The following is a 22,260-nucleotide window of genomic DNA, read 5'->3' as shown; positions in this document are numbered from 1 at the left end:
GCTTGTGAACGCGCACTAAACAACGAAGCAGGATAACAAATTGTTGAATAAAATCTTTGTTTTGTTTTCTTTGCGAACAAAAGTGTTCTCGTTGCTTCATAATATTATTATTAAACTACGATGGTGGCACATGGATCTTTTTGCCGATGTCTTTCTGGGCTTGATTGTGTAAATCAAACTGCAGTTTATGGGACAGTCAAAAGCCTCCCCGATATCTAAAAATGTTTTCTGAAGACATTCGATGGACTTGGTGGTTAAGAACAACACAGGGGTAAATGATTTATGATAAAATGGTCGTTTTGGGGTAAACTAGCCCTTTAACGTATTTGTTAGGAAATAAAAAGCGACACAATAGGCTTCTGTAAATTCATTTTTAACTCATTCGCCACCAGCCTTTTTTTTTAAAGTTGCCCGCCAGCGTTTTTGTGATTTGCACAAAAATTTCACAAAATTGCTTGCAGGAAAATTTTTCTTCTAAAAATATATAAACAAATATATCAAATGAAATAACAGACCCTCTGCTTTCAAACAAACAATAAACAAACAAAACAGTGAAAAAACTTTATTATATATTTACTTTCCGAAATTTTTCCACTTAATTTAACCACTGACATATGGATATACAACATTTTGAAAAAAAAAATATTTTTAAAGGAATTTATGTTAGAGATCCGACTCAGAACGATTATCAAACATAAATGCATTAAAAAAAATATTTAAATACTTTTTTGCTTCAGTTTTTGATAAATTCGGTTTGGCCGAATAGTATTACACCTTTTCATAGAAATTTGTCAAAAATACATATTTATCAGGTAAATATTAACTCATAGAGATAAGGGGAAATGCCCACAGTTTTGTCACCAGGAGCAACTTTTTGCACTAAGATTTTTCATGAATCCAGGCCCAGATCTTTAATTCTTTCCATAGATTTTCAATTGGATTCAAGTCAAGTGATTGGCTGGGCTATTCTAGCAGCTTTATTTTCTTTCTCTAAAACCAATTGAGAGTTTCCCTGGCTGTGTGATTAAGGGGTTAGGGTTTACCCATCATGAGATGTTTCTTGCATGACACCTTGGTAATGAGACACTATTTTATAGACCATCAGTTGGGACTGAACCAGCTGTTATTATTTGCACTGACAAGGGGCAGGATTGCTTTTTTATTACTGACTGTCTTGGCCTTCCATGTCTTTTTGCACCTCTTTTCTTCAGGGGTCCAACACTTTGCATGTGTCATTTTAGATGATTATTACACATAACTTAATTTACAGACATCAGGTGTGGATTCCATTGGTTGTTAAGAAACATCTGGTAAAAATTTCATGTCAAGAGCACCTTATAAAACATATAATATAAAATGAAATAATAGTGTGTTCAATACTTACTTTACCCACTGTATGAACCTACTGTAGCTAAAGTCAATTATATATTAGGTTTCTATACATAAAATTACCCTACACAATGTATCGATGATCGAAATCAAACTAATTAGATTATGAGACAATGCCTGGATTTTAAAGACAGGGTCACGTATAAGATTAACATTGAGTATTTCATATGTGATGCACTACTGTATGTATATTATTGGCAGACATTCACAGTGAACTGTACTGATCACGCTGTGGCCTCTGTCGGCTAACCTTACAGGAGTCCAGATAATAAGCTTCCGGTTAAATGTCCCCCACTTACGGCGAAAAACACATTCCAGCAGTGCTAAAGTGCTCCTCGCGCCCTACAATATATTTTGTACGGTCTAATTAACTCTGTAAGCAATCTCAATTACTTTGTGCCCAGGGAAGCGTCGGCCAGGCACACTCCTTAAGCAGGTCCGTTATCCTTTTAAAAAATGAGCCGAGGAGGCAGCCTCGGACAACCCGGCCCTACACTTCATTTGTCTTTGGCCAAGTTTGATGGCTATGCGTTTAAAAACCCATTCAATCTTATAAACCAAAAATTAAATGTACTCAGCTGTGATGGTGCTCTGTGCATCTGCTATTTATATGCTAATCTTCTCTCTTACGAGGAAGGTCTTGCAAATTATTACGGCAAACCAATAACTCAGGTGTATGGCCTAGCGTGCTAGCTGACCGCAGAACAGAATGAAGGGTTCTTTGTACTGAGGACACGTTCTAGGCTGCCTGGGTTAAGATCGTTTAAAGTTACTCAATGCTTTTTGATACAAAGCACATTGACAATGACTATGCATGACATTTAGGTGGGTAAAAATAAAGATGATTTGGCATAACAGTGAGTTAGTGCAACCTAAAGTAACAGTGATGCAATAAAAAAAACAGTTTGTGATAGCAATGGACAGATGCTGACTGACTAATACATTTGGGATAATTCGGTATAATGGGCCTTAATGCTTGCTTGTGTTGGGGGAACGTTGTGATTTTCCAAAAGTGAGATTTCAATACCCACTTGAGGTTTGCTATTTATCTTTGTCATGTGAAGATATAATATATGCTTAAATGATTTCACAACTCCATGTAATAGTCACAGTTTTTCTCTTAAGAACCCCGGTGAAATGCTTTGACAAAAAAAAGCAAACTAAGAAATTATAAACAGTCGTTTTACACCTCGCCGTGTTTTCGGTTCTCCAATCAGCAGGAGTTTATGGAGTTGAAAGCAATTCCACCCATGTCAGAGCAATGATAGAGGAAATAAAGTAATGGAATGCTTTTAAGGCTGAAAGGGAAAAACTAATTATGATAAAGCCCTTTTAGTTGTTGCTTTATCACAAAGCACTGACTTTTTGCATTGAAAATCATCAGCGAGAGTGATAAAGCTCTCTGGCGTGCAGTAAAGTGCTTTGTCAATGTCACGGCCCTCTTTTCTCTCTAGTCTGCCTGTTCATTTCACCCAGTTAAAAACGGATATCATGTGTCATAATGATGCGTCTCCTAACTGCTCGCTGTGTCCCGTTCCACCCAAGAGTGAGCAAATCTCCATTAACGCATGAGCCTCCCTGCATCCGTCGATGTGAAGATGTATGTCTTTAGAGTTCAACCAAATATCATAAACAGTGTAATCTGAAACGTGTGTGCTATATCCAACTCATTTTTTATGTAAATGTGGGGCCGCTATCTTTGAGCTATTTTGTGTAAGACTTCCGGTGAGCCACTAAAGCTAATAGTAGTCGTATTTCGATGGAGACGGGTATGCCGTTTGACCGGCTACTTAATGTTTATTATGAAATCCAGAAAGACCGGCAGAATTTGTGAGGTTAGTGGTTGCTATAATATCTTGTACAAACGCAGCAAATCTCAAAAAAAAAGCATTTGAGCATAATCCACCCACCCGGCCTGAACGTGAATGTGGCGCACACGCACCCATGATCTGTGTGTCCACACATCCATCCATGAAAACTTTTCATAGAAACTAATAGAAAGTGATCAATGAATACAATAACTGTTCAAAAACAACTAATGACCATAACCTCATTGTATACTCAAAATCTTTTTATTTATTTATTTTATTTATTTTGTATCTTTTGTTAAATTTATTAATTTTATATTTTTTTCCTCTTTTTTTAACTTGTTTGTGTTAATTTTGGGTTGGGAAGGGATAAAGTTCAAAGAAAAAGTATAAGAAAAAATACTTTTGATATTTTTGATATCATGAATTATCTCTAGTCAAACTATTTCAAACGATTGCGGTTTTTGATACATGATTCAATGTTGCAGTATGTTCGCTTGAATTTGATATCTCACAATCTTCAGCAAAAAATAAAAATAAATAAATAAAAAACTAAAATTATGCTGATAAAAATATGCCGTAAAGAATATATACGACATAAACTGCTTATTAGTTAATGTTTATAGTTCCAAGTATTTGTTTTGTTTTAAATTAATTAATAATTTGGTTAATATCTTTATTATCATTTGTACTTCAAATTAGGGATGCTAAACAATTAATCGCGATTAATCGTTAGCAGAATAAAAGTTTTTGTTTACATCACATATGTGTGTAAACTGTGTATAATAAATATGTGTATATATATAAATATGAACACATTCATGTATAATTTTAAGAAAAAAAAATGTATATATTAAGTATGTATATTTATATATAATATAAATTATATATAAATATACAAATGTATATACACATGTAAACATTTCTAAAACATATACATGCATGTGTGTACATTTATTTATACAAATTTATAATACACAGTTCACAAACATATATGATGTAAACAAAAACTTTTATTCTGCTAACGATTAATCGCGATTAATTGTTTAGCATCCCTACTTCAAATAATTCATAATGTGTTAAATGAGAAAGAAACTGCTGCTGGGATGAAGCGCCACATTCACGTGATGGACTTGATGTGCCATCATTAAAACTTAAACATTATAACAGTAAATAAAAAAGTGCTGTTTAAAAAAAACCTCACACCAGGGGGACAGTTTGGACACATTAAACATACGCCTGAAAATATTAAAAAGACGAATTCTTGGTCTATTTCATGTACAAACACCTGACTGACTTTCCCACTGTACAGGTACTGCATGCCTCTGTGCTTTTATAGTTGCACATTGAAGACCCATCAACTCAAATAAATGAATATATCTTTATGTGATGTATCAGGCCACTTCTTCATTTCATCCTCCCACTGGATTTAACATGGCGGGTGTAGTAAATATTAACCATAATGGTTTTTAATCATGTTTGGTGCCTGCTCTCACGACATTGTTTTCTACCAGCCGGCTATCGAAACGGAAGTCTCGTACAAAAAAAGGGTAATACGTCACATCGTTTACTTTCCCATTTGAAAATAAGGTGGATAGAAAGCACTCTCAGCATTTTTGAGTCTCCTCATGGCCTGTTTTCTGTCAAGAAAACACCACTTGGACCCAATTGCACTAAAAGTGTAAGGAAATAGCGCCCTCCTTTGGTGATAATTTGTTATTGAAGATAGAGCAGTGAAGCATTTGCTGAGTTTGGAATGAAAAACTCACTTATTGCTTGATGCTTACTGCATAGTAGATAATTTATGAGATATCTTATGTAAATATAGTAAATTATAGTAAATTAGCAAGCTATTTCAAACAGAGCCATTGAAATATTACATGTAGAAGCACACAGTATATACAGTACGACTCCATAACTCTTCTTAAACATAAAAAGATTTCAGTGTAAAACATGCGGGGAAAACTAAAGTTAGCAGATTAAGTATAGGCCTAAATGTTTTGATTTGATATAATTTGCAAACCATAGTGAACTCACCACTCTTCTCTCTCTGTTTTTGTAGTCTATGTGAAGGTGATCATGTTTGCTCAACACATTCTCCAGTGACTTCTTTAACTCAGTTGCTCTCCGCATCAGTACTTCTTCAACACCAACCTTTGTAAAAACCTGTAAGCGAATCACACATTTATTGGTACAGGAGTTTTTAATTTAATATAGCAGTTATCCAAGACAGAAAGAAAAATCTGGTGTTAGCACAATTTTAACATGGCAAGCTCACGACATTTTGCAGATTGTCGTTTTTTTTTCTGCGCCATTACATGAATTTAGAATAGAGAAAACAACTGTGAATTGAATGCAATATAAATTTGAATGCAAAAGCCCAACATGTGTATTTTGGCTAGGCGGTTCACAGAAAGAAAATGATGTTGGACAAACTCAAGGTTGTGTGAATGACGACAGAGATTGTCTACGGACCTGAAGCCATGAAAGCACCATTGGCAGGTGTTTGGTTATGATGAGTCTATGCAGATCCCTCACTGTGTTTACTAACGCTTCATTCTCTTCACTCTCCTTTACATTAAAATCTGCACAGAAAATTCAGGTTATTCACAAAACTGTGTTTATAATATGTTTGAGGAAAATTACAACTAATAATTTAGGTAGATGTACCTGTAGCAACACTGAGCTCCAGTTGATATTTATGGGATACCAATCCGGTGCTGCGCAGAAATGCATCCTCGCAGGTGACCTCTTCCATGTCGCTGTCATCGCTACACTCATCTTTTTCCTCTGTCTCATCCTTCTGTGTTGTCTGTCCGTTCTGCTCCTGGATGAGTTCTTTACTGCAGCAGGGCTTGTCAGATGTTTCCTCAGCTGCAGTTAAACAGTTACCTGTTGGAGGTTCTTCACTAAACAGGTTTAAGTCATCCGTCATGAGCAGTTTTATGCAGTTGTTCATCTCAGTCAAGCTTTCCTCAATGCCAGCTGTCATTTCTTAATGGAGACAAAGACAAATATTAATATAAACTGTTAATATAAACTAATTTCTAAGCTTTCTTTTCGTTCTACAACAGTCTGACTGATATACTTTATTAGTTTGGTAAGGCAAAGAAACACTATTACGATTGCTCTTACATCGAACAAAGCCTTAATTGTAAATACTAAACTTTTAATTGAAAAGTATGACAAACATGTGCATAATTCAAAGGAGAGTTAATGATTTGTTTGCCCTAAATAAAACTAAAAAACACAGAATACACTTTTAATTATGGCTTCATCAAGTTAAATAATTTATTTTTCTTAAAAACATTTTTTTTTTTAAATGTCGTGCTATTATTTTGTAAAAAGTGTCAAATGTTTGAACAGATCTTGTTGCTTTTACACTGTTTTGACCAGCAGGTGTCGCCAGCATGTGTGGTGATCGAACGCTTCGAAAAACTGAATAAATTTGCAAAGCAATTGGACCAATTGATTCGAAGCTTCAAAAAACTTTGTTTTTCCCTTCACATGTGCACACAGCTTAAATGAAGTCTAAGGTAAATACTGCAATTCATTTGACACATCAGTATATAAACATTAAAACAGAACTTATGACTCATTAGGAATCTAAATATTGTTTGATTTCTTGATTTTCTGCTAACTTGTACTTTATACATGTTTGTCATTTCAAACCATAACAGGAAATCATTTATTATTAAGGCTTTTGTAGTCAAGATAATATTATTTAACCAATTTAAGGTAAGCAATTGGGCAACGCAGAATGAGTATAAATTAGTCATTTATTTCAAGATTGTGTTTTTCAGGTTTTTTATTTTAACCACATCCTAGGAACTGCCTTAAATGTTCAACCGCCATAAAAAGCAGCTTATGCTGAACATTCCTGAACAAATCCTAAATAAAGATTGTACGTACATTGTAGCCTTGATTTACAGCTGGTTTTATGTTGCTTTAGCACAGCAACATGACTCTGATTAAGCCGGGTACACACCAAAAGATAATCGGACTGAAACTAGGTAAAGTCCTGATTGTCTTCGTGGTTCAACCGATTATCTAATCAGATTTTCCTGTGGTCCAATTGCAAGTTAAAAATATTCAACATTTTGATAATTTAACAATCAGAAATCCTGTTGTGTGGGGAACCGAAGACAAGCGCACATGCATGCTGTTATGTAAAACAAAATGATACTCAATCAGAGAGCGAGCTGATAAAAGATGAAATCATAACAACCGCAGTCATGGCACAGGAGGCACAGTTCAAACTGAGAAGGACATCAGATGTAAATAGCAGTCCACAGTATTAATCACGTTTCCCACACCTTAGTTATCTTCAAATTCAAGGACCTTTCAAGGACTTTCCAGGTCCAATACCCTCAAATTCAAGGACTAAATGTGGGGACACATTTCAAGTGAGAGCAAGGTTACATTGGTTAACTTTAAAGATACATTGTTACAGTTCCCTTTCGAGGGAACTCGCGCTGCGTCACTGCGGTGACACTTTGGGGACGCCTCCAGGGGTAAGTGCGTCTGAATGTGTATATCAAATTCAACCAATGGTGAGGCTTAACGACAAAGACAGGGTGATGCGGGACCCAGGAAGTATATTGCTTTATAAAATTTTGCCAAAGACGGCGTTACAGGGACGCAGGAAGTATGGCAAGGGAGACGCAGCGTCTCGTTCCCTTCTCAGTAAACAGTAACATACGTAACCCGAGACGTTTTCATGTGTCAAACACAACTATGCAAAAAAGCATTTTGGTATGAATCAACATTCACATACAGAAGATGTAAGGATTTAAAGCAAACAGTTTACCACGTGTGCAATATACTACACAGGGAATAATATGAATTTTTCCCAGAAAACTTCTTGCATAAAATAGATTCAAGAACTTTTAATGACCTGTATCTATGTATGTATATTTTCAAAAACTTCCCAGGTCCTTGAGTTTTTTTTACCCAGATTCACAAACTTTCAAGGATTTTAAGGACCCGTGGGAACCCTGATTAATGACATTTCTTTATGTCCGTCAAGTTTGTTAACTGTGAAGTCTTTCTGTGAGAATTCCTCTCTTCTCTTATGTGAAGGGAATTTGAAGATGTGTGGTGGGCTGGGATGAACATAGCAGCAATCCACACACTATAGGAACTATATGTAGATTTCTTTCATCATGTTGGTGGTTTCTTACATTTTGAAAATCTGATAAGAGTTAAATCATCTTTTGGTGTGGCCCTAGCTTTACTGAATAACACAGTTTCAGGGCAGTTATCATGGTTACCTTCCATCTCCTGTTTGGCTCGTTCAAGCTTCTCTTTATAAATTCTTTCCAATCTCTTCTGTTTCTCTTCTTGTCTCTTCCTCTCAGCAAGAGTTCTTGCTTCAACATCATGAAAATCTACCTGTAAAAAAAAAACAAATTTTTCACTTTAAGATGATTTTCCAACACTTTGATGACCAGATGTATTAACCAACAACAAAACTATCAACTACAAACACAAGGTTGGTGAACACAAGTCACATTGTTCACAGTGTATTAATAAGGTTTTTGCAAGCTCAAATTTGGAAAGTCATTTAATCAGACTGAATTTTTTTATCTATTATTCTTTTTAAATGTATTTTTAATTTAAAAGAGTAAGTACTGTCAAAATTAACTTTCAAGCAAGTGGCAAGATAGAAACTGGTGTAATTTTTAGCAATCACAAAACAAGTGAAGTCTGATATGTACCTTTTTAATCTGTTTGAGGAAATGATATCCCAGAGACAGTTTCTTATACGCCTCTCCGTACGTGGCATGCCACGACTGCACAGTGTGAATGGCCAGGGTCCGGAGTTTTCTCGCCACCTCTTTTGGTGGAGGAAGAGGCTGCTCAACATCCGTTTCCACCGTCAGTTCAAGAAACTCCTGAAGGTTTGTGATGAGGAGGACTCTGAAATGATGTGACCGGCTGAACAGCTCACTGACCATTTGAAAGGCAGAGAGGCGAATTTCTGCATGTTCCTGGTTCAGCTGGGTCATAATCAAGTGGTAAAAATGATCAATGTAGTCATTGGAAACTCTGTAGACACAAAAAACACAAGCAATTAACCTGTAACATCTGGGCATGCACAAAACCAAAGCCATTATACAATGCAAATTAACACACACTTGTGACGTCACACATTATATATTAATGTGCAAACTCAATGTTTAATATAATCATAAAAAACACGAATTGTTTGAAAGCCATTAAAACCCATTCAAGGATTATGAAAACAGTGGGATGTTCTTGATGTTGAGTCTACTGTTGTGTTCGAAACCGCTCCCTTGTTCACTTCTTCACTATTCCCTGTATAGTTATATTATTAGTTGATAATAAAGAGAACAAAACAATCGCTTGTCATATTTATTTACTATTTTTTTTATAAACATATGTAGTATATTTTTTTTCTTTAATTGTTATTTTAAATTCTCATGTATCTTTGTTTTTATTGTGATTTTATCGTGTATCTCTTATTTTTACATTTCCTTTTTTATATATTGTTTTCTCATTTCTGTGTAAAGCACTTTGAATGACCTCTGTGTATGAAATGTGCTATACAAATAAACTTGCCTTGCCTTGCCTATATTTTAAATAAAAGGTATCGCACTTACTTTTAATCAACCAGAACTAAAAAGGTGTAAAAACTTAAATTCATGGTGTTTACTGTCTGTATCCTTTACCTGGTTCCAGTTACGCGTTCGGCTCCCATTGTATCATGGGAAACAGTAAGTGAGCGAGTGTACATCGATTGTACCCTCAAAGTCAAAGGGCATTGTGGGTAAAAAGTACTGAACGAATGTAGAGAATGAAGTTGTTCACTCAGGTTTTGGACACCACTACAAAATGACGAATGCCATATATTTTGCACTTACAGTATATAGGAGATAGGGAGCACAGCATATGTATTTACAAGATATTGTATGTTCTGCTTTTACATTTGTGACATTCTACATAATGTAAAGAATATACTGTGAATAAATATCCTTATTATTATCATTGACTAAGTAAGATCATGTGAAATCATAGTGAAATAATTATAAGTATAAATAAAATTTGATGCTCGAGTCTGATCTAAAAATTAGATTTTGACACTTTAGTCTGGTTTTCATAGGAAGGTTCACATTTATGCACTTGGCAAACGCTTTGACTGTATTTAAAGCATGTACTTAATGTCCTACATTTGAGCAATTTGTGTGATCCTTGGAATCAAACCCATGGCCATGACCTTGGTAATGTTAGCAGCATGCTGACTTTGTTCTTCATTTGACATCATCAGATATCAACATCATTCATATCATTTGTAAACAGATTACCAGTTACCCAAACTGTGTGAATAGCTACAAACAATGTTTAAAAGCTCTGCTCTGTTGCCTTATTCATACTTGCAAATTTTCTTCACTTCTTTCATTTTGTCTTGATTCAGTTGCGGCTCTCCCGAAGTTGTCAGCTCCTCAACTAGATTGGACAGCTTATCCCGTATTGTTTGGTCCATCTTAATTCAATCCTGAAGCAGAATGATAGAAATAATGGCAGTTATAATGGCATATTCACCATTACTCACTGATACTTTCATTTATTGCAATTACACAACTGCTGTTAAACACAGAAAGGTGGAGGACAGGGAGAGATATAAACACACAATAATGACATTATATGAGGGCGATAGACTGCCGGTGTCGAAGGTTTCTGCTATTCCACTCCCGACTATCGTTCAGAAGACCTTGAAAAGCAGGTTCATTAGTATGATAATAATAATAATAATAATAAACTCTAAAGATCTGGGACTTTTACTGCATATCATTAAGCATGAATACCGTAGTATTGAAAAGCATTGACCATAAGAAGCACTTAACGTTATACTTGAACACAAATCAGAAGCCATACAATTTATTATTCAAAAAAAGACCAAAATGTAAATATGACATAGTGTTAGGGTGTCTGGTGTTCTTATATATATGTTTCAATGTTGCTGACATTGTAAAGATCTGTTATTGATATCCTCGGAGCTTTAAACAATATCAATAACATGCTCTTCGTTTTTAAGTTTCGAAAAACATTATTAGACTGTCAGCTATGGGATAATACAACACGTTACCTCCTCATCCACACGATGAACCCTCAAGAAACCCTCTATTATATGCCGATTTTTATTAACTGTACATTTATGCTTCTGACTGAAAGTGAAGACCACTCATCTCAGCGGCTCTCTCGTCTCACTGAGCATTGAGCATGTCTAAACAAAGCTCACTGATAAACCACAGCAATGGCGACAACTCCACCATTTTCAAAATAAGAGTCTTAAAGTCCGTTCAACCAAGGATGATAATTTTAACTATTTAAGTAACGCGTTAAATAGTGTAACTGTTACGATACAGAGCAACTTTATTATGAGTAAAAAAAATAATGGTCTTGACTAGAGAAGTGCATCTCAGACTTTTTGACTGTAAGGATTAATTTAACTTCATTTCATTTTTCTAGAGCTTGGATTTAACCCACTTTTTTTCCTCTTAAATAAAATATTATATATAAAACATTGTATAACTGAAATGCTTTTATTATTACACTTTGTGCTTTATATTATTGTTGTTTGGTGTGATGTTAAAGACTGGCATAATATAGTATTTAACAAAGCAATAAATAATTTTTACAGTTATAAATAATCTTAGGGTTAGAATAAAAGACCAGAGTAATATATTTTTTTAACAAAAGCGAAGTTGAATTTAAAAAAAAAAAATCGGTTTTAATAGAAAGATTAAATTGCTCTATATGATATAGAACAACCAAAAGTTTCAAATTCACTATTTAATAAATTCTTTATTGAAATTTAAATTGTTTATGTAGTTTTCTAAGATGTTTATTTATGTAAATGCTGCGTGACTGAATGTGTGTGCTGCGCGCGCTGAATGTTTCTGCCCCTTTAAATCCGTGCGTAAGTTACAACTGCTTGCGACGTAAAGGCTTGTTCGACTTCATGTAGCGCCACAAGGACCGACAGACGAATGACGTCAAAGTAACGCGAGAGGGATTCAAGAAATCACGCGGAGACTCGGCTCTCGCGGTAGTTTTACGTCATGCGCCAATCAGTTCTTGCGGCGCCGCATGAAGTCGAACAAGCCTTGAGTTACAATTTATGCACTACTAAATATTTTTGCGTATAAAACTTGGTTCACCATAAAACTTGGTTAGAGCGTAACTCTCTATATAAACTAATTGTATATGAAAGCGTTAACGGTTGGAATAAATAAATAAATAAATAAATAAAAATTAGAGTACCATTAAATATAAACGTATTTTAACAGTTAACTGCGTGAATCAAATATGTATGAATCAAAAATAAATTTTAATTTATGGCATTTCAACACAATTTCTGCTCATACATTTAAAGGCTGCTATTGGATAATTCAAGGTAAACGTCATATTGTGCGACTATGCATTACTGTATGGAGAGCTTACCACCTAGCTACGTTATGCCTTACGAAGAGGTGGTGCAGCTGAATTAATCAGTTCCATACCAAACTAGCTAGTAGTGCAGACTTTCCGTTCCAGTTCAAGATAGAACTTACGGATAGCTGGTGCAAGCCTACCCTTGAGTGGAGTGGCGGGAGTTACCATGGAAACGAAGTGACAGGAACAAAGTGCGAAAAGTGTCTCTACGGTTTAACGTAAGGATTCATCCCACAAATAACAAAAAATAATACACACAACTGCTGTTGGCACATAATTGATACGCTTTTGTTTATTATTTAACGGTACCTCATAGAAATGGCTTGTATTGTGTGTTCAGAAAAAGTCCGTTTAGCATCTCGACCGTTTTCTGTAGAGGTAACTTTAACGTTAGACTAAGTTAACTGTATATCTTTTGCTCTTCTTGTTTATTAAAGTTTGTGCGATTGAAAACATGTAATTGTGTAGATGAGAGGTTTTAGAAGTTTTGTTAAGGGTGTCAATGCATTATTGGAAGTAGTGTCATTTGTTTAGCCTAAAATATGCGATGTAACGTTACTGTAACGTTATAGGCAGTAGCAGCTTAACACGGAAGCTATGGAAGTTTTTTTCTAACAAAATTAAAATTCAAATGGTTAAGAGTATTAAACTATATGCTAAATCAAAACCCTCTAAACAACTGCTCAAATGAGAAATCAAATGCTTAAATGTTTAATTAATAAATCAAAGTCTCAAACTGGCTGCTCAAATGAGATATGAAATGGTCAAATGCAATTTCGTTTCCTTATTTGGGGAAGCATGGATTGTATCAAAAATCTACTTAAAATCATATGTATTTGAAATTAAATTTTTACTAACAACCCAGTATAAACCTGGCATATTAATGACAAATCAAATACTCAAACCGAACGCGCAAATAATAAATAAAATGCTTAAGTATATATAGGAATCTCATTAAGTAACGTCATATGCACTTTTTTCACATTGTATAACCTTGCATCTTGTTATTTTCCTTTGCTAATTTTTACATTCATTGCAGTTATTTAAAGAAGGTTTTGACATCCGAACGTGAGTGGCACTGCGCAATATTAAATGAATAAATAAACCTAAAAACATAAAATTCTGTTTTTAATACTATCCTTTCAGCCTTTCACATCTACTCTTGCTTGTTTCCTCTTGCAGTGCATACTAAAATTGTTTGCTTTGTGACAAATTGCATGTTATGGTTGTAGATTTGTCCATGCTGATGGCCATGCAGCAGAGTTCAAGCAGACCTGTCAGAAAACACTTCCAAGGTGCTATGAACCATATGGCTAGTAAGTAAAACATCAGACTTAAACACTACCGTACAAAAGGCTGTAATTATTTATTTGACAAAAAATACAGTGTAAACGACAGAAATGTTGTGAAATATTATCACAATTTAAATGAGCTGTTTTCTATGTAGTTAAGTGGGATTGGTGATGCAAAGCAGATTTTTCAGCATCTTTTTCAACAGTCTTCAGTGTCACATTATCCTTCAGAGATCATTCTTAAAGGGCCCATGTCACAGGATTTTTTTAAGATGTCAAATAAATCTTTGGTGTCCCCAGAGCACATATGTGAAGTTTTAGCTCAAAATACCATATAAATAATTTATTATAGCATGTTAAAATTGCCACTTTGTAGGTGTGTGCAAAAATCTGCCGTTTTGGATGTGTCCTTTAAAATGCACATGAACGGATGAAATTCAAACACTGATCACAATGATGGTGGTTTGTTGAAATTGAAACTCAATTGTTCTGTGAATTATTTTCTCTCTGCACTAAATAGCAGTGCTGTGATTGGATTAAGGGGTGGTTTTATTATAATAAGAGCTCCTTATGACATCATAAGAAGAGCCAAATTTCAACAACCTATTTTTTAAAGGGCTTGTAGAGAATGGTTTACCAAAACTAAGTTACTGGGTTGATCTTTTTCATATTTTCTAGGTTGATAGCAGCACTAGGGACCCAATAATAGCACTTACACATGGAAAAAGTCAGATTTTCATGCCATGGCCCCTTTAATATGCTGATTTGCTGCTCAAGAAACATTTCTGATTATCAACAGTTGTGTTGCTTCATGTTTTATTAGGAAGTTTTGGATAAATAAAAAGTTACAATTAAACACTGGTTATTTTAAACAGAAATCTTTACTCTCACTTCTAACAAACAATAGTGCAAACTGCAATTTAAATGTAGTGGGGGTTATTTAACAATAAATCATGAAATAAAACAACTTAATAAAAAAAAACGCTAAAATATTTCTTAACACAACTGTCAGCATTTAATCGAATAATCGGAAATGTTTCTTAAGCAGTAAATCAGCATATTAAGAATGAACTCTGATAGATCATGTGACACTGAAGACTGGAATAATGATGCTGAAAAGTCAACATTAATTACAGGAATCAATTAAAGCTTACAATATATTCATATTGGGGTGGTTTCCTGGACAGTGATTAGACTAGTCCTAGACTAAAATAAGTTTAAGAGCTGTCCAAACTCAAAACAACTTACACTGACATATCTTAAAATACATCTGTGCCCTTTGTTTTGCCCCCTAATGCACACAAGTAATGTTTTTAGTAAGGCATGTTTGTTAAAACTAGTTATATTTCCTAATTAAACCAAGGCCTTGTCCTGGTTTAAGCTAATTCCTGTCCGGGAAACCACCCCATAATGAGAGATGTAAAAAATCCGAAGCTTTGAACGTTATTGTAAATTATAGTTCTGATGGCTTGTTCCTCCCAATTAAAGGCGGGGTGCATGATCTCTGAAAGCCAATGTTGACATTTGAAATCACCTGAACAAACACGTCCCTACCCCAATAGAATCTCAACCTTCTGTTGATTGACCCGCCCCACACATACGCAACCCAGGCAACGATGTCGGTTAGTTGACATGCCCCTTCCTGCTGATTGGCTACAAGTGTATTTTGGTACTCGGCCCGACTCCCTTTTTCAAAGTGTTTTTCAAAAATCATGCACCCCGCATTTAATGATACTATTGCACATGTAGTTTGTTCCATAGAGACTGTGTCGGTTCCCCAAATAATGAAGACAAATTTACTAAGGGATCCAGAACAAACCTGATGGTGATTGAACCAGATAATTGCTAAATAAAGTCACAGAACTCTTGGTAGTACCCAGAATGTCAAAGTCCATAAAAGGAGGCAGAGCTTTTTCACATTTTACTTCCAAACTCTCCTAGTGTAAATCTAGTAAAAATCCTATCTTTTTAGCAAAGCATTCACATAACACATTGAATAACTTTGTACTGAATGAAAAGGTATAAAGTACACTTGATCATATTTTGCTTGAAATACTATGAACAGCAGCTATGCTAATCCTTCTCCTTTTGCTTTCCTGTTTCTATCTATCGGGATACCCATACAGGTTACAGAAGCTCCAGTATGGATCCAGCCTCACTTGTGAAGACTTCAGATGATGCCTACACTCGCGAAGACTTCAGATGATGACAACTAAAGATGGACATACAAAACTGCCAAACGTTATATTGTAATCACTGCCTCGAAGCATAAGTTTGCAGATTCGCAACCCACTTTATATTTTACAATAAATGGTAATATTTAAATGGACAATGTTTACTTTTTTCTTTAGTTAAACTTGTACTGAGATATTCACATTTATTTGTCCGCAATACTCTTCCGAATACATATATTACAGACAGTGAAACAATATAAGGTGGGTTGAAAATCTGTTAACCTTCTCTATAATAATAATTGTCTGTTTAACTGAGCATGACTTGAAACACATGACTTACATTATCTTAGAGCTATTGCTACATGAACATTACTTTGTTCATTAATGAGATAAATGCTTACCCCTTGTTTCACAGACAAGACTTAAGCCTAGTCCTGGACCAAGACACTTCTTTGAGCTGTCTCAAGATACAAACCACCGGTGAGGGCTCGTGACTGCTTTTCCGAGAGGCGCATATTTATACTATGTGTTCGAAGTGTCATGTTAGTTGCTCGTGTTTTCAAAATATGTGTTTGTTGCGTTATGTGAACCATGTGCATCACGTCTTTTGTCAAAATAAGTGCCTGCTGCCCACGCGTCAAAACAATTTATGTTAAAAGAGACGCTCACGTTCATAAAATACACGCAAGACACTCCATTAACAGTAAACTTTGATTATGCATGAGATTATGCGAGTATCTGGCAAACGTGAGAGTCTCTTTTATCATAAACCGTTTAGACGCGCCTACAGCAGGCACTTATTTTGACAAGGCACATGATGCACACAGGTTCACTCAACGCGCCAACACATATTTTGAAATTACGAACCACACACAAAACTGGCTACATACATGTTCAGACGAACTGTGCATCATGCGCACTCGAAAAAAGAAGTCACCGGCCGCCACTGCACACTACTAACAACTTTTTTTAAGGCATGTTTATTAAAGATGCTTAAACATCTTAATTTAAAGGGGCGGTGAATTTATCGATTTTATTGTTTTATACTGTTGTCTGATGTCTACTTATGATGTTCTCGTGGTTTTAGCATCGACTTCTTTACAAATGAATCCGTGTACACAAAGTAAACACTCCCCACTCGAGCTGAAACTTCTTCAAAAGCCACGCATTACTAATGTTAAGACTCCGTTATCCAGCATCTGTGTTCTTCCCATAGACCGTTCTTCCACAACCGAAAATGCGTTTCCGTGGTTACTTCAGATCACCGCGTCAAAATAAAAGTCTCTCAGAAAAAATGTATTTAAAAGTCATTTTGGTTACGTTTGGCAATCTTTAAATACATGTTTACTTATTGTTGAGACACACGTGTCTCACGCGAAGCTGTGGGCGGGGCTACAAAAGTGGTCCTTGTATTTGGCTATGGGGAGGTGCTTCAATTCTACTTTGACGTCATACTTTTCTGAATTCCACACTGGCTTGTTTTACTGGCTTGGTGCCAAAAACTGTTATATTTCAGTAGCAAGGACGTTTTCAGTTCTGAAACTTTCAGGATGTTCATTTATGTATGATGACCTCTTATATAACAAATTATCAAGTTAAAATTGAGTATTTGATTCACCGCTCCTTTAAGTAAGGCCTAGGCCTGTATGTTGCTTAATGAATTAAGGCAGTTGAATTAAAATAGTAAATTTGGTATACCTTTTGGGGTGGTTTCCCGAACAGGAAATAGCTTAAACCAGGTTTAGGCCTCAGTTTAATTAGGAAACTAGTTTTAACAAACATCCCTTTACTTAAAACATGACTTCTGTGCATTTTCAGGCAAAACAAAGGGCACTGATGTATTTCAAGATGTCATTGCAAGATGTTTTCAGTTTGGATAGCTTTTACATTTATTTTAGTCAAGGACTAGTCTAATCCCTATCTGGGAAACCGCCCCTTTATTATTAAAACTTAAAATGTAAGGGTAAGCAGATTAGCCAAGATAATAAATGCAATGCTTTAAATTACAGTTTGCTTACCTATAGTATAAAATATAATTAATTAGGTGTATACCGAATATTATTTTGTCATATCATTATCTTAATTTTCATTAAGATTATCTACGTTAAGTGTCTTGTTGATTAACACATCTTATTATTGGCAAATCTGCTTACTGTTACATGACTTATTAATAAATTAATGTTTTAATTCAGCTGTTCTGTATTAAGCAATGTTAAGAAAGTTAGTCCCAGGAAGTCCTGGGTATGGTTGTGTTCTTATTGATAGTTTGAGGATCTTTTCATTTGGTAAATATTCATAAAATCCTCATAAAGGGTGATCAACAATTTCTGAAATAAAATAATAATGACCCAATGAGAGGTTTCTATCCGACAGTGATGATATATTGTTTGACAATTATATCATTATGAAGACTTATTAAATATTAATACTATCCAAGTATTACATTTCTTTTGCATTTAGTTTTTTTTTGCATGGTCTTAATTGTTTGTTCATAATATTTATAATTATATCACTGCTATCAAAAGATGTTTTGTCATATTATGTTGCATTAAATTAAATCCTTGTTGTAGTTCTTGGAAATTTGATTACTTTTATATTTCTTGTCTAGTGATTTGTCTGTGTAGCTAAATGTGTTATTAATTCTTTTAAAAGTTGTGGTGTGGCTTGCTAATTAAGTTATTAAAATGTTTTTACAACGTTGTGAAAATACGTATTTTTAACGTTAAAAAAGACATTTGTCCTATTAAGTACGTCGGAAAATAACTTTATCACAACCTTTTCATAACTTGAAAAAAAAAGTTTTTATAACGCTTTTGTGTTTGCTGGGAACTCATTATTTATTCAAATACAATAGCCAATGGCAAGACTCCAAGTGCGCACTCTTAAATGTTTATTTATTTATTTTGTTTTAAAAGTAGCTCTGTTTATAAAAAAATTTGAACGTCCAGTTTGTTTGTAATATGTTATATTGTAGATATAAAAATAATATAAAATGGTTACAGTAAGCATACAGTATTGTAGGTTAATTTGTGATTCCTTCTGCGGAGCTGCATTGCGTGCAGTCTTAAAAACAAATTTTGGCGGTTTTGTCATCATAATCTCATACAGCTCGCGTTTGAGAATCTTATGTTTACATGATTGAAGAGATGAAGCTTTAAGGAGATTTCACTCAGAGACCAGTCGCCTTTGGTAAGTACACTTTAATATGCTAACTTTACATGTGGACGTACGTTAACTTGTATGTTTATTGCTATTTGGTATGTTTTGATAAATAGCGCAATTTGTTTTGGTCCCCCACAAATGTTTAAGCTACGGCCTGTGGTTACACACACACACTTCAGTAATTTACGGGAGTGACAACCGAATTCTAACGTTACCACTAAATTAATTAATAACTCCCCCAAAAATGCAGGAGTGACATGGTGACCGCTTTTACATAAAATCTGCGTAGTGTACATAACCGAACTGAAGTATGTAAATTGTGCATCATGGACATTAAAATGTCTCTGTCCTGAAAATAAAATGCCTAAAAGAGGAAAAAGTTTTCTGTGTGCACGGTACAAAAAATACAGGCCTGCTTAATAGGGTTGCGAGATCTTTTACGCAAAAAACACAGTGGACAAGATAAATCCCAAAACCGAAGTAAATCAAATTGTTTTACCTCAAATATAAAAAAATTGATATCGACACCTTCCCATTTAAATAACACCAAAAATCGCTTCATGAGCCAAAGCCATGAACGGTCTAGCGCCAAAACGTTAACTAACATTAAGCAAAAAAAAAAAAAAATGAAGACGTGAACCTGGCAATACTGCAAGACAGCGCTGAAATGTGTACAACACACAACGCCAAGTCGGAGGTTTATTGCAAAACATAACGCTGTAATATTATTTTGATCAAAGCAGTAGATATTAGCCACGCGAGAAGGCAGAACGTTGCTATGGTTACCGCTTTGTTTGGTCTGGAGCCAGTTTGGTCTGGTTTTTTCCTGCACAGACACGAAACGATTATTTAGCGGATTCACTCGCGCATTCAAATGCGGTTGTCACTCCCGAAAGTTTGCAGTGTGTACGTAAATGGTAAAAAGTAAGAAACTGAGAGCATTACAACAATGAATTCATATCAGCTGTGTGTTACAGAAACGCTGCACGCTGTAGCCGCAGTCGTTAATCGTTCAGCAAAGAAGTGAGAAATGCTGTCGAAGGTGAGGGAAAACATCTGAATTAATAATATATTAATAATAATTAATAATATAGGAGTTTTATATTCAGTCAGATTGTTATGTAGCCAATCGTGTCTGCCAACACAGCAAATATGCACCCAGTTAACCCAGTAATGTAAACATACATATTATGTATATATATATATATATATATATATATATATATATATATATATATATATATATATATATATATATATGGGTGTGTGTGTGTTTGTATGTGTTTGAAACGGGAAACAGGTAGCCCGGGATTTAGTTGACCCGGGGTTAACCTGTACTGCAGCATCATGGTAGGCTACTTACTTCTTAAAAAATGATATTATATTATTTATTACTATAAATAATAATAATAATAATAATAAAGAAACAATAATACAATCGGTGAAATAGTTTTCTCCTAGACAAACAAATACCATGTAAATCTAAATGTAAAACCACATATTATTCATTATTTTTATTATGCTGAACCGCTTTGAACCAGATAATTTTTTTACTTTTTTTACTTTTTTCTGTCGCTATGAACCAGACATTATATTAGAATGCGTGACGTCACAGAGAACTCTGCTCAGGCTTTATTGAACGCAGTTTGCAGTGTGTGTGGTCATTCTACGGTGAGGCTCAGAACACTCAGGGAGACACTGCAAGGGAGGTAGGAAAGAAAACCTTACAAAGCATTACAATAAAAACGTGTTAGACACAAATTGCTTTGGGTAATATAATAATTAGTGATTTCTTTTGTCATTTTTTTTGTGTTTATATAAATTGACCCCAAAAGCAGATGTAAAGGCCAACCATTTAGAAACAACTAACAAGTGATTGGAAATATTGAGTATTGTACTATATTCTCAACATGCATATATTCTCATCACATGCTGTTACTTCACTTTTACATTCATGAAATATCAGTAAGGTATTAAAGGAAACCTTACAAAGCATTACATAATTAATTAAAATTATTTTGTCAAATTTAATGTAAATTGACCCGAAAAGTAGATTTAAAGGCCAACCATTTTTTTAAATGCTAACCAATAACACTGAATACTGTAGTATATACTGTATATAATACATTTCAACATATCATATGATGTTACTTCACTTGCATATCCACAAAATTTGATGTAAATGAACCCAAAAAAGCATATGTAAAGGCCAACAATTTTGATAACTCTTACAAATGTCATTAGAGTACTGTATTATAGTACTGTATTATATATATAGTATATGTATATGTGTGTAAACATACTGAGACATGTTAGGACATGTTGATATATTGATATATATTGTGGAGACTGGTGGTTAATAGTTTTTTTGGGGGGTGGGGGGCAAAAAGTCTCAGAACTAAACACATATTGTACAGAACCGTTGGCAGAGGTTTGGTGTCTTTGTGTAAATTCAGCCTGAGGGTGGCGCTCTGATATTGAGAGAGAGAGAGAGAGAGAGAGAGAGAGAGAGAGAGAGAGAGAGAGAGAGAGAGAGAGAGAGAGAGAGAGAGAGAAAGTATTATTGTACTTGTATATTTTGTATATTGATTTAAAATGTTACAAACTGTGGAAAATTCTGGAGAGGATCACAAAGTTGCATAAATTCTTAGAACAATTAATCAAGTAACTAAGTGCATTGGGAGCTGGGTTATTCATGTAAAATATGTTTATGAATTTATTTTATTAATTATTATTTTGCAATTGTTTCTGATTATGGTATGTAATATTCTCTTCTGTAATGCTTTATTTTACAGTGCCCATGATACAGATAATTTAGCTAAATCTGTTGTGTTCATTTTGTCCCAGCTGATAGGGTCGAAAGTAACAATACTTATGTTCAAAGTGAAATTATACTGAAGTCGTTTTACATTTGTTCCAAATTCTACCTGGTATTGATAAACAACACTTGTGAGTTATTGACCAAAGCAAAAATAT

General features: G+C 34.6%; 1 protein-coding gene and 1 long non-coding RNA gene across 2 annotated transcripts in view; one reads left to right on the top strand and one right to left on the bottom strand.

Moving 5' to 3' along the window:
- Positions 1 to 11,466, bottom strand: part of uvssa (UV-stimulated scaffold protein A) — a 34,464-nt gene extending 22,998 nt beyond the window's left edge. The window contains exons 1-7 of the mRNA XM_065249217.2: positions 11,308 to 11,466; positions 10,595 to 10,716; positions 8,918 to 9,248; positions 8,471 to 8,591; positions 5,868 to 6,191; positions 5,673 to 5,782; positions 5,235 to 5,363 (exon numbers count right to left, since the gene is read on the bottom strand). Coding sequence (XP_065105289.2) covers positions 5,235 to 5,363; positions 5,673 to 5,782; positions 5,868 to 6,191; positions 8,471 to 8,591; positions 8,918 to 9,248; positions 10,595 to 10,704 — 1,125 coding nt within the window. The 5' untranslated portion in view covers positions 10,705 to 10,716; positions 11,308 to 11,466. The remainder of the gene's footprint in view (positions 1 to 5,234; positions 5,364 to 5,672; positions 5,783 to 5,867; positions 6,192 to 8,470; positions 8,592 to 8,917; positions 9,249 to 10,594; positions 10,717 to 11,307) is intronic.
- A 1,207-nt stretch (positions 11,467 to 12,673) lies between these two features.
- LOC135731251 (uncharacterized) lies at positions 12,674 to 18,202 on the top strand. The gene is made up of 3 exons (XR_012335196.1): positions 12,674 to 12,874; positions 13,889 to 13,972; positions 16,075 to 18,202. It is a non-coding gene; the product is annotated as an uncharacterized lncRNA (long non-coding RNA).
- Positions 18,203 to 22,260: the final 4,058 nt, after the last annotated feature.

The sequence above is a fragment of the Paramisgurnus dabryanus genome, chromosome 16 (assembly GCF_030506205.2).
Source record: "Paramisgurnus dabryanus chromosome 16, PD_genome_1.1, whole genome shotgun sequence".
NCBI lineage: Eukaryota > Metazoa > Chordata > Actinopteri > Cypriniformes > Cobitidae > Paramisgurnus > Paramisgurnus dabryanus.
This window is presented reverse-complemented; position numbering and strand designations above follow the sequence as displayed.